At 35.5% G+C, this 16,234-nt stretch overlaps 1 protein-coding gene across 1 annotated transcript; it reads left to right on the top strand.

Moving 5' to 3' along the window:
* The first annotated feature begins 8,470 nt into the window (after positions 1–8,470).
* Positions 8,471–9,313, top strand: LOC121051347 (secreted RxLR effector protein 161-like). The gene has a single exon (XM_040513619.1). The coding sequence runs from the start codon at positions 8,516–8,518 to the stop codon at positions 9,311–9,313; it is 798 nt and encodes a 265-aa protein (XP_040369553.1). The 5' UTR covers positions 8,471–8,515.
* Positions 9,314–16,234: the final 6,921 nt, after the last annotated feature.

Genomic DNA, 16,234 nt, shown 5'->3' with positions numbered 1-16,234 from the left:
CTATATTACTTTTAAATAATTATCTCTTTTCTACAATTTATATTCCTAACCAGAGCTGGCTCTGAACAGGTGCATTGAGTGCGACGGAACAGTGCCCCAAATTGAGAGGCCCCCCAACGTTTTTCTTTAAGGATTTATGTTTGCATGATTGAATATAAAAGACTTGGATCTAGGCACGGAACACTAACACTGATATGGAAATAGGGCCCTAGAATTTATATTTTTATATCTATTTATATAAACAATAAATTAAAAGAAAAAATATGGCCCCATAAACTAAATCCTTATCCTCTACTCTTTGCATTCACACACACACACACACACACACACACTCTCTCTCTCTCTCTCTCTCTCTCTCTCTCTCTATCTGACAATGTGCAGTTGGTCACGGTGACACCGACCACGGGTTGTTCGTCCTTGTACTTACCAAGACTTCCAACAATTATCTTCGATCAAGAACGTACTGAATAAATACAAATTAAATGCATACATGCAATATTATAATTAGCTAGTTAGTTTGGTACGTACCTAATGCCATGGCCAGGGCCTCAATTCTCATCGACCCTTCTCTATTCCCATCGATCTCTTCTATCCTTTTTCATTCTCTAATTACTCTAAAAAATCCCAGACTAATTCTCTCCCACTTCAAGTCTTCATTCTTCAATTAGTGATTTAGAGGCAAAATGAAGCTCATCAGTAATCCCTACACCCTAGTCATGACTCAGGTATGATTAATTGATTTGTATCCACATATAAATAAATGTTTCTTTAATATAGTTCTCCTAATGGTTTGATTTGTTTTTCAAATTGCAAAGGCCTAGCAATTTTCTGGAAATTGAGAAATGTAAATCAAGGATTGGAGAGATCAAGGAGTGAGGAAACTCAAGAGTCTCATGCTATACTTTGAGTCTTTGTTCTTCACAGAATCAGGTTTCTCATAACACATTGATTTGCTTGGATTATTTGGTGATGCTGTGTTTGAGACGGCTCGATCGTCTCAAACACAGCATTTTAATAAATCAAGTATTAGAGGGCCGCATTTTAAACTTTCGCACAGGGCCTCCGAAAAGTTTGAGACGGCTCTGTTCCTAACATATTATTTTCTTAAGTTTATTATTATCATCCCATATCATTAACCTCTTTTTAGAGAACTCCATCGAGACTAACCTTATTAAGCTCAATTCTCAAAGTAGTTCTTTAAGAAACAAGCTTTACCTTTTTCTGCCAGAAAACAAAATCTCCCCTTTCTTCTCCTCCTGAAGCTTCTCTTAGCCCTGTTTACGTCAGTCAATTTTCATGCCTTAATGTACTTAAATTGAAGCCTCTGATCAAAAAACGTTCTTCATCAAATTTGTTCATCATCATCTCTTCTATAACATATCCAAAAATCAGTGCGATCAGATCTGTAATGAAGTCTATACATCGATCTGAGTAGAGGTTGCTCAGAAATCAGCAGATTTCGAGTTTCATCTTTTCTTTATCCTCTTTCCTTATCAAGATTCCTCAAATTCCTTTGGAAATAATTCTATTATGAGGTAATATCATTGTTCAGTTTATATTTCCTTCTCTTCCTACTGATTTTAGAACTCAATATACTTTATTGAGTATCCTACTCAATGAGGTCCTCTTATTTTACCTTAAATCGGAAGTGGCATTCCTTGATATATGACTGGGCTTGGCCAAATTCGTCTTGTCTCCATCTTTTCCTGTCAAATTTCATGAGGGAACTCACCCATATGTTTGATTCAGTGGTGAGTGTCTTATTTTCTCTCAACTTTGTTCTTAATGTGGTTAATGATATGATTGGTTGGTTTCTGGTTTTGTATCTATATTCATACAACATGATCTTGTATTGCTTAGCTTGTATTTGAAATTTGGGTTTACTTGATCAAACTGCCTGAGTTTTATATTAACCTCTTACAGAATCCTTTTTGAATTGAATTCCTTACATATCAGAGCCTATTCATGTGCTTTTCAATTTGAAAGAGACTCCATTTTGCTCTCTCTGAACACATCAAAATTGATTGTGTTTTCATTATGTTTTTGTCTCTGGTTAAATGATTGGCAAGTATTGTGAATCCTTCAATTCAGCTTAGTGATGTTATTAAAAGCTAAATATCTAAAGCTTGTTATTTTCAGCCTCATTAAGGAATCTGGAAACCAATTCAGTTTCGTTCAATTTCAAACCAGCTGAAATGTTTTGAGCATAACTCTTTCCCTTTTCATCCTTTTTACTTGATTCTTTTTGGGATGTATTCAGTACACCTTGAACTTTATTTCTGGAAATTTTTAGCTTGATTGGTCAATGTTTACTATGTCTAAACTATCAGACTGTCCAGTTCCAAAATAATCTTTGCCATCTTTCACTTCCATATAGTTAGTGACACTTGCTTATTTCCGGATTAGGACCTCCTATAATTCAAAGGAGATCATGGACGATGGCATTGCATCAATTATTCACCCAACATCGCTTAGTTTTGGACTCCAAGTAGGGGGAATCACCCTAGTTAGTGGTTTTCTATATTGTTTTATAGTTTGAAAATTGGTTTTCTATGATTGAGATAATGAGGGTGACCTGAGAGTGAGAGGAGCATAGCGACTTCCTTGGGCTTCTATCCGCTAAACCTCCAGAGGGGCTGTATGGACGGTAGAGTGTCTGACATCCTCTGAGGTGTGGCACTGCTTCTAGGTGATACGACGTAAGTGGACACTCTTGCTACGCCTTGCCGGTTTAAACAATAGTAATCGTGGTAAGGGTGTAGTTGGCTTTATGATCGGTCATCAGGTTTGTTAATCGGATATCCGAATATTTGAGTTTACAGAAAATGTTTTCAATGTGGATTTTATCTATATATGTAGTTTTACTTACTCGCCGGCACCTATGTTTATATATTAGAATTGTTTTCAAACCTAGCTGGGGTTGAGCCCTCCACTAGGCTAGCGAGGACGATTGCTCACCCCTACAATAGTTGTGTGATTGCAGGTACTGTGCACAAAGATGGGACAGCTAGGATTGGCGATGGGTGTGGCATTCTTTCTCTCAATTTCAAATTTGTGTATTGTCAAAAAGTTGTTCCCATTAACAGGTTATTGTGGATTCCAAATCCTATTATCTATCTCATGATTCTACCTATTTCATAATTCCTTGTTTTGTAGTAAGTTTGTAACAATTGATCAGAACATCTTCTTCAATTATTTTCTGCCGGTTATGTGTTTGCTTTGAAGTTATTGATTCAGAAATTGCATACTAAGTTCCTTTGGTATTCTACTCAACTCGACTAGCTTATCTCTTTCCAATCTTCTTGAAATCTATTACTTGTTTGCTCTCGATTAATATTACTTGGACCAATGATTTGGAACTGAAATCCATCTATTCCTTCAATTGGTATCAGAGCCATTGGCTTAATTTTGATATGTTATAAACATGGCTAAGTATGTTGGTTGATGTGATTTTCTTAAGCTTAGAGTAATATGTAATTTAGATCATAAAATTTGCTTTATCATAAAAGTTATGAAGCATGTGATGTAAGGTAGATTTTATGATAGCTAGAAAAAGTTTTCTGGAAATTACATGTAAGAAGTGGTTTAAGTTTTATGAAACTTTGATGCATATGAGATATGTATTAAGGGATTCTATATGTTTCTTAATTAAGGTGTTAATCTTAGAAACATATTAGATTATATATGCCTTAGGGTATGCATGATTTTTGGCTTCAAAGATGAAGTAAACAAATGTTCAATGGAAGAACACAAAACTGGAATTTTATTTCCAGCTTTGGAACATGTCTAAACTAGTTATGAACTAGCTAATTTTTCATGGTGTTTGCTTTCACTTTTGATCCATAAATTCATGAATTGAAATTTATCCAATAGTTAGTGATGACATAAAATCATTTCCATGATTCCCTCACCAAAAGGTTGGTAGAGTTAGTCATCTTTACTATTAGTTTCTCTAAATTACCCACCAAAAGTTGGAATAAGATAAGAGACATGTCTCCCTAAATTACTCACCAAAAGTTGGTGAATCATGATGTAAAACATCATCCCCTAAATCACTCACCAAAAGTTGGTGATGCATGATGTAAAACATCATCCCCTAAATCACTCATCAAAAGTGATGTGAGACATCATCCCCTAAATTACTCACCAAAAGTTAGTGATGCATGATGTAAGACATCATCATCCCCTAAATCACTCAACTAATTTACTTGCATTAAATTAAAGTAATTTAGTGGTTAACTTATTTTGATTGAGTTAATTATGCTTGTTTAATTAACCTTATTAATCTTGGTTAATTAAAGGATGATTATGGACTATGGCCAAATATAATTGAGCATGTGATTGGCCGACTATTCATTTTGAATGAATGTGGTTATGTAATTAAAGTAGTTAATTCATTTGGGTTATGTAATTAAAGTAGTTAATTCATTTGGTTGTGTAACTAAGTAGCTTATTTAATTTCTTCAAGTTTGATTAAATTAAATGGGAGCTTGTATGCCCCCTATCCACTCTTGTAATCGAAGATGGATGCACATGAGGATGATCCAAAGAAGAAGTTTGAAGTCATCTAGCCTTGAAAGAAGTTCAAGTGCAAAGTGTAATAGCTTAGCTTAGTTATTTAATTTTCGTAATCGTTACGCGTAATTAAAAACAACCACCCAAACATGACCTTGATCCAACATATTGGCTCATGTTGGATCAAACAACAAGTCCATAATCATCCTATGTTACCTATTATAATTGCATGTCCATTGCACTTGATCAAGTAATTTTATATTTCCCATGATTCCATTTGAAAAATGTTTTTGATGAAATCAAATTGTTTTTCTGAAAACAATTAGTGGGAGTATTTTATTATAGATCAAGTATAATGAATGTGTGATTGCAATAGGATCAAAGCAAATGCAATGTGATTGTTATTAATGAGATTATTAAAGATGAGACCTTAAAATTCCCTCAAAGTGATATTAAGTTGAAAAACGAAGAAGTCATTATGAATGCTTCTTTGTGGCCTTCCAACATTGTAATCTCCTAGTAGATGTTCTTGCATGTGAATATCATTCCGAACGGAGGTATTTCTTGCTAGGAGCATTAAAGAGAGGTTATTCAACATTTGATGTTGTAAGGTAGGGACAAATCTTGGTCAATATTCTATTATGATGAGATTTAATTTTGATCTCTATACTTACATGAGATGTTGGGTATAGCTTAACTAGAGTAATTTATCAATATCCTATTATGGTGAGACTTAATTACTTTAGAGGCCAAAGTTATGGATATTCACATTTGATGTGATTGGATAAGAGTATCCTCTCATGGAAATTAAGTTGACTTACAGTTCTATTATGATGCGGTTGGCTTAATGAAAATGAGTCTTCCATACTCACTAAGAGTTTTAATTTATACTCTCGAATTCCTTTGAGGGATTTGGAATTTGATAAAATAGTGAGAGGGTGCCATTTGATTCTTAAGACCCGAGTCACTTGGTTTTAAAATAAATCTTATTTATTTTATTTTATGTTATGTAGATTGCAATATGTCAGGACACCCTATCACCAAAATTCTCAATGAAAATCGTCTTGAGGGCCCAAACTTCAATGACTGGCTCCGCAATTTGAAAATTGTATTGACATTCGATAAGATCGCTTATGTCTTACAAAATGCACCCCCTCACACTCTTTTGGCTCAAGATGCAACCGATGAGCAACGTGTTGCTTATCAAAAGCATAAGGATGATGACACGCAAGCTAAATGTGTTATGCTTGCATCCATGAACTCACAACTTCAGAAGCAACATGAGAATATGGATAGCTCCAGTTCTATATTACTTCATCTCACTGAATTGTTTGGTGAGAGGAATAGAAATGTGCGCTTCACAGTAGTCAATGAGCTTGTTAAGACAAAGCATGTGAGGGGTGCACCTGTTCATCAACATGGTCTAAAAATGATAGGCCTTATTGAGCAAATTCAAGACCTTGGATTTGCACTTGATGCGGAGCTAGCTCAAGATCTTCTTCTTTCCTCCCTAGATGATTCATTTTCTCAGTTCATAATGAACTATAATATGCAACAAATGGATCATACTCTTTCTGATCTTCTCAATATGCTGGTAACAGCTGAGAAACAAATCAAGAAAGAGAGTGGGAGTGCGGCCATTATCGCTTCTTCTTCATCCAGTAAGTCCAAAGGCAAAGGGAAGAAGAAACAAGTGATAAAGCCTAAGGGAGCAGTCCAAAAGAAGAAGAAGAAGGAACAAAAGGAACCAAAAGGTATTTGTTTCTTTTGCAACAAAGATGGGCACTGGAAGAGGAATTGCAAAGCTTATCTTGCATCCTTGAAGAACAAGTCTTCAACGGAAGGTATGATCAATGTGATTGAATCAATATTTACAGTTAATAATACTTCCACTTGGATAATTGATTCAGGTGCATCCCACCATGTTTGCACTTCGTTGCAGGACCTAGTGGGAGCAAGGAAGCTTAAAGCTGGAGAAATCACCCTACGTGTAGGAAATGGCACAAGAGTTGACGCCAAAGCCGTAGGGACTTATATTTTGAAGTTACCATCAGGAGATACATTGGAGTTAAATAATTGTCTTTATCTTCCTATATGTATAAAGAACCTTATCTCCATCTCCATGCTTTTGAAGGATGGTTATAGAGTAGTTTTTGATAAACTAAGTGGTTTTGTATCTATTAATGAACGCATGATATGTCATGCTAATATTATTGATGGTCTCTTTCATCTAGCTTTAGATGGTAGTATTAACTGTATGAAGGAAAATGCTTTGGGATCTAAGAGATCTCGAGAAACGGTTAACCCCATTAAGATGTGGCACCTTAAACTTGGTCATATTAGCCAAGATAGAATTCACAAATTATCCAAAAATGGATACTTAGAGTCATTAGGATCTGATCCTATGCCTACTTGTGAGTCTTGTCTAAAAGGAAAAATGACCAAGTCACATTATGGTGGACAAAGAACAAGAGTTAAAGAACTCCTAGGCCTAATACATACCGATGTATGTGGTCCCATGTCCACTATTAGTAGAGGTGGATTCTCATACTTCATAACCTTTACCGATGATTATTCTCGGTTTGGTTATTTATACCTTATGAAGAACAAATCTGAAGCCTTTGAAAAGTTCAAAGAATTTAAGAATGAAGTTGAGAAACAAACCGACAGAAGTATTAAGGCTCTAAGATCTGATCGAGGAGGCGAATACTTAAGCAATGAGTTTATTGATTATCTCAAACAAGAAGGCATTGTTTCTTCATTAGCTCCTCCTGGAACACCACAACTCAATGGTGTCTCTGAAAGGAGAAATCGAACTTTGTTAGACATGGTTCGTTCCATGATGAGCTATGCTGATTTACCTATATCCTTTTGGGGATATGCACTTCAAACAGCAATTTATTTGTTGAATAAAGTGCCTTCCAAGTCCGTCCCTCTTACACCATATGAGATGTGGCATGGGAAGAAACCAAGTCTCAATCATATTAAGATTTGGGGTTGTCCAGCTTATGTCAAAAGACTAGAAGCAGGCAAGCTTGAAGCTAGATCAAGCAAGTGTTTATTTGTGGGATATCCTAAAGATAGTTTAGGATATTATTTCTATCAACCTGAAGAACAAAAGGTGTTTGTTAGCAGGAATGCCACTTTCCTTGAAAGGGACTACGTCCTTGATGGAAATGTTGAGCAAATGGTAGAACTCAAGGAAGTGTCCAACAAGCCACAAACTAACACTCCATTTCCCATTGAACAACTTCCTGAACCAACTATAACACAAACTCCAAGAATTTCTAGTAGGATCCGGATACCTCCCAAGAGGTATGGTTTGTGTCATGAAAGCCTTGGGGAGTTAAATCTCCTTGGTGACAATGAAAACCTGTATGATCCTTCTAGTTATAATGAAGCAATGTCAAATGTTGACTCAAAGCAATGGCAAGAAGCCATGGAATCCGAGATTGACTCTATGTATACCAATCAAGTCTGGACTCTCGTTGACCCTCCACCTGGTATTAGACCAATTGGAAACAAATGGGTCTTCAAGAAAAAGATAGGTTCAGATGGTAAAATAGAAACCTACAAAGCAAGGTTGGTGGCAAAGGGCTATAAGCAAAGAGAGGGCATTGACTATGAAGATACGTTCTCTCCTGTTGCCATGGTTAAATCTATTCGGATATAAGCAAGCTTCAAGGAGTTGGAACATCAGTTTTGATGATGCAGTCAAATCTTTTGATTTCACACAAAATATGGATGAACCTTGTGTTTACAAGAAGGTCAGTGGGAGTGTTGTTGTGTTCCTTGTACTTTATGTAGATGACATCCTACTTGTTGGGAATGATGTAGGAATGTTATCTTCAATTAAGTTTGGTTGTCCAAGACCTTCCTTATGAAGGATCTTGGAGAAACTGCCTTTGTATTAGGAATAAAGATCTATAGAGATAGATCAAAGAGATTAATTGGATTATCTCAATCCTTGTACATAGACAAAGTGCTGAATAGATTTCACATGGAACAATCTAAGAAGGGTTTTCTGCCTGTCAGACATGGCATTCACCTTTCTAAGAAAATGTGCCCACAAACGATTGAGGAAGTGCAAAAGATGAGCAAGATCCCATATGCATCTGTAATAGGGAGCCTCATGTATGCGATGCTATGCACAAGACCTGATATCAGTTATGGCGTAAGCATAACTAGTCGATATCAGTCCAATCCAGGTTTAGAACACTGGAATGCTGTTAAGAATATCCTTAAGTACTTGAGAAGGACTAAAGATTTATTCCTCGTTTATGGAGGTGGTGATTTGCAATCAGAGTTGCAAGTGGAAGCATACACAGACTCAGATTTTCAATCTGATGTGAATGACAGAAAATCCACATCAGGGTTTGTCTTCACCTTGAATGGAGGTGCAGTAAATTGGAGAAGCTGCAAACAAAGCGTTACTGCAGATTCCACTACTGAGGCAGAATACATTGCAGCATCTGATGCTGCAAAGGAAGCAGTTTGGATAAAAAAGTTCATCACTGAACTTGATGTTGTTCCTACCATTGAGTCACCAATTCCACTTTATTGTGACAACAATGGGGCAATTGCTCAAGCCAAGGAACCAAGGTCTCATCAAAAATCCAAACACATCGAAAGACGCTTCCTTATCATAAGGGAGATTGTTAATCGTGGAGACATTAACATTCTCAAAGTAGAATCTACTGATAACATATCGGATCCATTCACTAAGCCTTTATCACAAGCAAAGCTAGAACAACATCTTGAGAAGATGGGTGTACGTTTCATGGCTGATTGGGTTTAGTACAAGTGGGAGATTGAAGGAATTGTGTCCTAAAACAATCATTTTGATGTAATTATTATTGTAATTATTATTAATCAAAAGGGCAAGTTTATTGTTCATTGCTTATATTTGATATTTGATTGAACAAGGTCCAAGGAATATGAGTTAAAGAGAAAGTAATCTAAAGAGTTAGATGTGTGAGACCTTTACTCTTTCACACTCTTATCCTAAAAGGTTCCTAGTCATAGGATTATCACTTGGACATTGATAATCCGGAAAGACTAGCACATACTATGTATGCTCAATATGGAGGATGATATGTCTCTTGTCATTTGTGTGGAGACACTAATACAAGTATGTGGGTGCTCTTAATTTAAAGAGTACACTGAACGCGATCGTTAGAGTTCTTGTATGGAGTCTTACTTACATGTCAAACTTGAACTCTAAATTGCAATAATACAAATTAGTCCTTTGACCTGAGACACCATAGTTGTCTTATGAGTGAATTGATTATTTCTTGATGATGCAATAATATTGTGTCCCTTAATGGATATAATAGATGCATTCATTGGTATAATCAATTCGGTCATGGAGACATGTGAGTGTACAATAAGGAATCTCTATCCTTAAGTAAATAAGGTGTATGTTCAAAGATGTGATTCAATGAGTCTTTGGCCAAAGCATTGAATGAGATTAAAAAGGAGTTTTTAATCACATTCTAAGAATCACATAAGAATGAAAATCACATTAGGGGATTGACATATCAATTCCATACCCCGATGATGTGATTTAGAACATAGTGTTAGAGAAGGACCGTATTGTATTGTAATTCCAATTGAATAGGTTCTTTGTCATTCTACATTAACTAGGGTAGTCATGATATGTTGCAAGACGTCACTCATGACTTGTGAAGTCCCCGAGGATTAATAAACATTTATAATCCTAATAACAAGGGAGAATCAAAAATGGAGTTTTTGATTCGTAAACAAAATAGAATGGTTTCTATAAACTTCACTGCCTTGTTAATTAGAACCTAAGAGATCGCACACCATATAAGTGGATCATTGAGATTGTATATGAAGAAGATTAAACAAGAGTTGGTTATGACCAAATAATTAATTAGATTTATTATTTGGACATAATTAGGATTTTCGGGTAAAACCGAACCTATTGGGCCTAAACGATTGTCGGGTTTTTGGTGTGGACTTGGGCTTCACTAAATGAGATTTAAATGAAAGCCCAAGACACATTTTTAGTGCCCAATAACAAGTATGGACCAGCCAAAATATTGGCTTTATGAAAGTCAATATTTTCTTTTAGTAATTGGAGTTATTTCCTATTATATAAAAGTGAAAGCATGGACAAAGAGAATAAGTGTGTCTCCACACTATTATTTTCAGATTTGAGAGAGAGAGAAAGAAAGAGTTCTCTCTTGGTCCATTACCAAATTAAAGGAAAGAAGAACACTTGCATAATTTCTTCTTTTCTTTCATCTTTCTTCATCTCTTGATTCACTTGGTGAAGATCCTTAGAGGCCATATCCTTTTGTGGCTTTACTTGTTACATCAAAGAGAAGATTACAAGCACAAGAAGGAGTACAAGAAGGAGTTCTTAATCCAAGGTGCTTCAAGGTGGAGGAAACACACACAAGGAGAGATCAAGGAGAGGAACTTTGGTGGTTCACTTGGATCGGATTGAGATCACGCTCCAAGGGTGAGTAGAACATAAACTCCCTCTTTGTTCTTCCTTACTATGCATGCTATGTTTATATTGAAGGAATAGATGGATTTCAAAACTTTTTAATTAGTGCGGAATTAGTTTAACCATTAAACTACTAACTAAACATAAAATCCATTCCTTTAACCCATGATCTTGGCTTATTGTGATATGTATATAAACATAGCATGCATAGTAAGGAAGAACAAAGAGGGAGTTTATGTTCTACTCACCCTTGGAGCGTGATCTCAATCCGATCCAAGTGAACCACCAAAGTTCCTCTCCTTGATCTCTCCTTGTGTGTGTTTCCTCCACCTTGAAGCACCTTGGATTAAGAACTCCTTCTTGTACTCCTTCTTGTGCTTGTAATCTTCTCTTTGATGTAACAAGTAAAGCCACAAAAGGATATGGCCTCTAAGGATCTTCACCAAGTGAATCAAGAGATGAAGAAAGATGAAAGAAAAGAAGAAATTATGCAAGTGTTCTTCTTTCCTTTAATTTGGTAATGGACCAAGAGAGAACTCTTTCTTTCTCTCTCTCTCAAATCTGAAAATAATAGTGTGGAGACACACTTATTCTCTTTGTCCATGCTTTCACTTTTATATAATAGGAAATAACTCCAATTACTAAAAGAAAATATTGACTTTCATAAAGCCAATATTTTGGCTGGTCCATACTTGTTATTGGGCACTAAAAATGTGTCTTGGGCTTTCATTTAAATCTCATTTAGTGAAGCCCAAGTCCACACCAAAAACCCGACAATCGTTTAGGCCCAATAGGTTCGGTTTTACCCGAAAATCCTAATTATGTCCAAATAATAAATCTAATTAATTATTTGGTCATAACCAACTCTTGTTTAATCTTCTTCATATACAATCTCAATGATCCACTTATATGGTGTGCGATCTCTTAGGTTCTAATTAACAAGGCAGTGAAGTTTATAGAAACCATTCTATTTTGTTTACGAATCAAAAACTCCATTTTTGATTCTCCCTTGTTATTAGGATTATAAATGTTTATTAATCCTCGGGGACTTCACAAGTCATGAGTGACGTCTTGCAACATATCATGACTACCCTAGTTAATGTAGAATGACAAAGAACCTATTCAATTGGAATTACAATACAATACGGTCCTTCTCTAACACTATGTTCTAAATCACATCATCGGGGTATGGAATTGATATGTCAATCCCCTAATGTGATTTTCATTCTTATGTGATTCTTAGAATGTGATTAAAAACTCCTTTTTAATCTCATTCAATGCTTTGGCCAAAGACTCATTGAATCACATCTTTGAACATACACCTTATTTACTTAAGGATAGAGATTCCTTATTGTACACTCACATGTCTCCATGACCGAATTGATTATACCAATGAATGCATCTATTATATCCATTAAGGGACACAATATTATTGCATCATCAAGAAATAATCAATTCACTCATAAGACAACTATGGTGTCTCAGGTCAAAGGACTAATTTGTATTATTGCAATTTAGAGTTCAAGTTTGACATGTAAGTAAGACTCCATACAAGAACTCTAACGATCGCGTTCAGTGTACTCTTTAAATTAAGAGCACCCACATACTTGTATTAGTGTCTCCACACAAATGACAAGAGACATATCATCCTCCATATTGAGCATACATAGTATGTGCTAGTCTTTCCGGATTATCAATGTCCAAGTGATAATCCTATGACTAGGAACCTTTTAGGATAAGAGTGTGAAAGAGTAAAGGTCTCACACATCTAACTCTTTAGATTACTTTCTCTTTAACTCATATTCCTTGGACCTTGTTCAATCAAATATCAAATATAAGCAATGAACAATAAACTTGCCCTTTTGATTAATAATAATTACAATAATAATTACATCAAAATGATTGTTTTAGGACACAATTCCTTCAGGAACTCCATGAAACTTGGTTTTAGAAATGGGATTTATTTTGGTATTCGACATAACAAGTTATTGTACAAAAAGTCTTCTCAATTTCACCCCATTCATATTCACGCTTCTAGCTCGATTTTACCTTCCATTGAAAAGTAATTTAAGTATCAATCTTATTTAAATGCCTTGCATATCTTTAGGAGTGTAGCTGAACTATTTTTTAGCTTATGCTCCTAATGGTTCGCGACACTGTAACATGACCGATTTGAGGAGGTGCAAATCGGGGCGTTACAACTAGGACTGTCACTCGGTCGATTCGAATCGGTTATAGGAATTACCAACTTCAAAACCAAAGCTTTCGGCTTCAAAATTGAGATACCAATTACCAACAAAATTTTTCGATTTTTAATCATATCTACCAAATTTGGTATTACCAAATTTAGAACAACTAATTCTTTGTAATATAAATTAGATTGAACAAAATTAGGTTTTTCAATTTTATAGCCGCAAACCTCGTATTCATCTACTAATCATAGCTTTCTTTTGTATACATGACAGCCAATTTTATTCATCTTCAATAAAACTAAGTTATTTAATCTTTTTTGACTAGGTTACTCAAAATACATGTATTATTAATGTAGTATATTGAGTAACGTTCATACTATTATGAAAATTTTTATGTTTACTTCATAATGTAGAATCGCTATAAATCCGTATGTAATTAGGATTCTTATTTAATTAGGATATCTTGTAATTATAGAAAATCCTGTAATTATGGAAAGATTGTTTCCTATTAGAGTTAGACTACTCCTCTGTACTTGTATATATACCCCCATTGTGGGATGAATATTATCACCGACTTAACCCTGAATTGAAGTATTTTTTTTCTACTCTTAATATACATGTATGTGTATTGAAAACCACAGTATATAAAGCTAATATTTAGATAATCGGTAGATTCGGTATTTACCAAAACCAAACCAACTTTTTTGGTAATTTTCGATTTTGATTTTATCTGTCACGGTTATCAAAAAGTTGGTTTACCAAACCTAAAGTATCTGTTGGTATTCGGTCGATTTGGCAATTACCAAACCAAGTGGCAGCCCTTGTATTTACCTAAGAGCTTGTTCAAGATCATTCTTTTGAAACAAATCCGGAATTTTCTTCTCTCTCCATTTTTTTTCTCTCTCTCTCTCTTCTGCCGACAAGAAAGCTCTCTCAAATTTTCTCTCTTATTTCCCATTTTCACTTCCCAACCTTCTCCCTCCTTTTCTAGTTTCTTGATGGCAGCTTATAGGGAATTGTTGTTGTGTCTTTGTTTGCAACGTATTCTGTCTCCTGATCATTCCAGACCTTGTTATTTCCTCTACCTTTTTTCTTTATCATTCTCTTTAATGTTCCTATCGCTATATTGAGGCTAGACTCTACATTTTTCATTTGTATTAATATATATGCTTTTTTTTTTAGTAAAAGAGAAGTTGTATTGATTAAATAAGATGGTTGCAATCAAATATGAGTGCATCCATTCTAATGGTTGAAGCATCCCTCAGCCAAACAACATTCACTAAAGATTCGATCATAGGCTATACTAGCTAATATGTGAGAAACATGTACAATTAGTTGTTCTAGGAGATGAGCAACCTGTAATCCTAAAATGGTTTTCAAACTTGTTTGAATATCAAAGACCAAGCTTTTTTATTCAGAAAGATCCAATTCAGTAGCTGAGATAGCTTGTACTGCTAGCAAGCAATCACATTCCAGGTCTACATTAGAAACCTGCATTTGTTGCAGAAGTTCAATTTTCTACGTGATTGCCAACAACTCCACCTGTTGTACTGATGCAACAGGTATTTTCAATTATTAAAGAAAACAATAATCATAATATAAGGACAATAAGATTTTATTAAAATGATCAACTTATCACACATGCCCCCAAACTATGGGGCTGGTGAGAATTACCTTCTCAAACTCTTCAAGCAACCAATCCTCATTACTTTCTTGATCCTTCTTTTCATCATTTTTCTTGACAACCCAAAAGAATTGCTGCCCAGAAGCTTCTAGTCCCAAAGCAATTTCCATAAGCTGAGCATCATCAAACTTAGCCACGCTCCCAAAGCTCACATAAACACTGAATTGGGTTTCTTAGAATCTAGCCATTTCTGACATTTATGTCCATCTATGGAGTTTTCTAGTCCTTTTTGTGCGTTATCTTCAATCTCCTAATAGGAAAATTTGCTAGGTGTAGTTAGAGAATTTATAAGAGTCAAAGAGAACAAAGGCAAAGAGAAAGTTTGGATATTTCTGATGTATTGATCTTCTCCAAAGATGGAGTACATATACCAAGTATACACAATCCTAATAGGAAATTAATTACACCATCATATTCTCCCCCTTAACTACATAATATTCTTCTTAACTATACCATCCTAATTATACTACAATTCCTATAATTATGGAAAGTAACTCATGCCAACACTCCCCCTCAAGTTGGAGCATACAGATTACGGATGCCCAACTTATCAAGTGAGCCATAAAACGCCTTACAAGAGATTGCCTTTGTAAGAATGTCCGCAGATGCTCCTTAGTAGGTATGAAGGTAAAAGAGATGATTTGTTGATCCAACTTCTCTTTGATGAAATGTCTATCAACCTTACATATTTTGTGCGATCATGTTGGACAGGATTATGAGCAATTTCAACTGCAGCTTTGTTATCACAGAACTATGGCATCACTTTTTTCGGCTTGAACCCCAAATCCCTCAACAAGTGTCTTAACCACAATATCTCACAAACTCCACAAGCCATTCCTAAATATTTTGCTTCAGCACTAGAACGGGTCACCACCTTCTGCTTCTTACTCTTCCAAGTAACTACATTCCCACCTACAAACGTAAAGTATCCGGAAGTGGACCATCGATCAGTTATACAACCCGCCCAGTCTGCATCTGTATACCCCAAAACATCCAAATGCCTATACTTAGAAAGCATCAACCCCCTTCCAAGAGAAGACTTCAAGTACCTCAAGATCCGAACGACAGCTGCCATATGAGCCTCACTAGGATTATGCATGAACTGACTCACAACACTAACTACATAAGCTAAGTCTAGTCTAGTGTGTGACAAATTAATAAATTAATCTTCCAACTAACCTCTGATATCTTGCCTTATTTGTGGTAACTTGATCTGGATATTCAGTTAATCGATGGTTCTGCTCAATGGGTATGCCAGCTGGTTGGCAATCGAGCATACCCGTCTATGCTAAATATAATACAATCTTTTCCTCTAGAGACTTCAATTCCCAAGAAATATTTCAAACTCCCCAGTCTTTCATTTCA

The sequence above is a fragment of the Rosa chinensis genome, chromosome 2 (assembly GCF_002994745.2).
Source record: "Rosa chinensis cultivar Old Blush chromosome 2, RchiOBHm-V2, whole genome shotgun sequence".
NCBI classification, from domain to species: Eukaryota; Viridiplantae; Streptophyta; class Magnoliopsida; order Rosales; family Rosaceae; genus Rosa; species Rosa chinensis.
The sequence above is the reverse complement of the archived record's forward strand: the minus strand, read 5'-3'. Positions and strand labels throughout refer to the sequence as shown.

What these genes read in the sequence shown, in the direction of transcription:
- LOC121051347 (XM_040513619.1), top strand. Translation starts at nt 8,516, where the DNA reads ATGGAACAATCTAAGAAGGGTTTTCTGCCTGTCAGACATGGCATTCAC.